Below are 876 nucleotides of genomic sequence, written 5' to 3'. Positions count from 1 at the left end.
AACCTGTAAAATTCTCAATGACACAAAACAAAGACCGAGAATCTACCAAAATACGAAAATTAACGAAATTTACAAACGGCACATACTCTACAAACGAAGCTTTTGCAACTCATTGTTCAGTGAAGGTAGGTGGGTCCTCTAGAGGAATTTCTTCCTCTTCGGTAGTATCAATGGGAGCTCTCAAGTAATGTTTCAAGCGATGACCGTTTACCTTCCACACACACCTTTATCGACTTCATCATATAACTCTACGGTAACGTATGGAAACACCTCCTTTACCACATACGGTCCACTCCCTCTTGATTTTAACTTCCCTGCTATCAATTTCAACCTTGAATTGAATAGGAGCACTTTATCACCCACCTTAAACTCCTTCAATCCTCGTAATCTCCTATCATGCAACGCCTTAGTTTTTTCTTTGATACTCCAAGATCGTTCATAGGCGGCATCCCTCAAAGCTTCCAACTCATGAATTTGGAAGAATCTCCTTCTAGCGGCTTCGGTAAGGTCGAGGTTAACAGTTTTCAAAGCCCATAAAGCTATATGCTCTAACTCTACCGGAAGATGGCACGCTTTGCCATACACAATCATGAATAGTGTCGTTCCTAACGGTGTTTTGTAGGCGGTGCGGAATGCCCACAAAGCGTCGTCGAGCTTTTCCGACCAATCCTTTCAACTTTTTCCTACCGTTTTCTTTAAGATTCTCTTCACCCCTCGGTTAGCATTCTCTACTTGGCCACTAGTTTGTGGGTGATATGCGGTAGAAAGACGGTGAGTGACACCGTAGCGTGCAAGTGCCTTTTCCATGGCGTAATTGCAAAAATGCATACCACGGTCACTTATTATAGCTTTAAGAACTCCGAAACGTGTGAATAA

The 876-nt window shown here is 42.6% G+C and overlaps 1 protein-coding gene across 1 annotated transcript; it reads right to left on the bottom strand.

The window, feature by feature from the left end:
- Nucleotides 1-207: 207 nt before the first annotated feature.
- LOC110892481 lies at nt 208-591 on the bottom strand. Its single transcript, XM_022139642.1, has one exon. The coding sequence runs from the start codon at nt 589-591 to the stop codon at nt 208-210; it is 384 nt and encodes a 127-aa protein (XP_021995334.1).
- Between the last annotated feature and the right edge of the window lie 285 nt (nt 592-876).

Source organism: Helianthus annuus, chromosome 12 (assembly GCF_002127325.2).
Source record: "Helianthus annuus cultivar XRQ/B chromosome 12, HanXRQr2.0-SUNRISE, whole genome shotgun sequence".
Classification (NCBI taxonomy): domain Eukaryota; kingdom Viridiplantae; phylum Streptophyta; class Magnoliopsida; order Asterales; family Asteraceae; genus Helianthus; species Helianthus annuus.
This window is presented reverse-complemented; position numbering and strand designations above follow the sequence as displayed.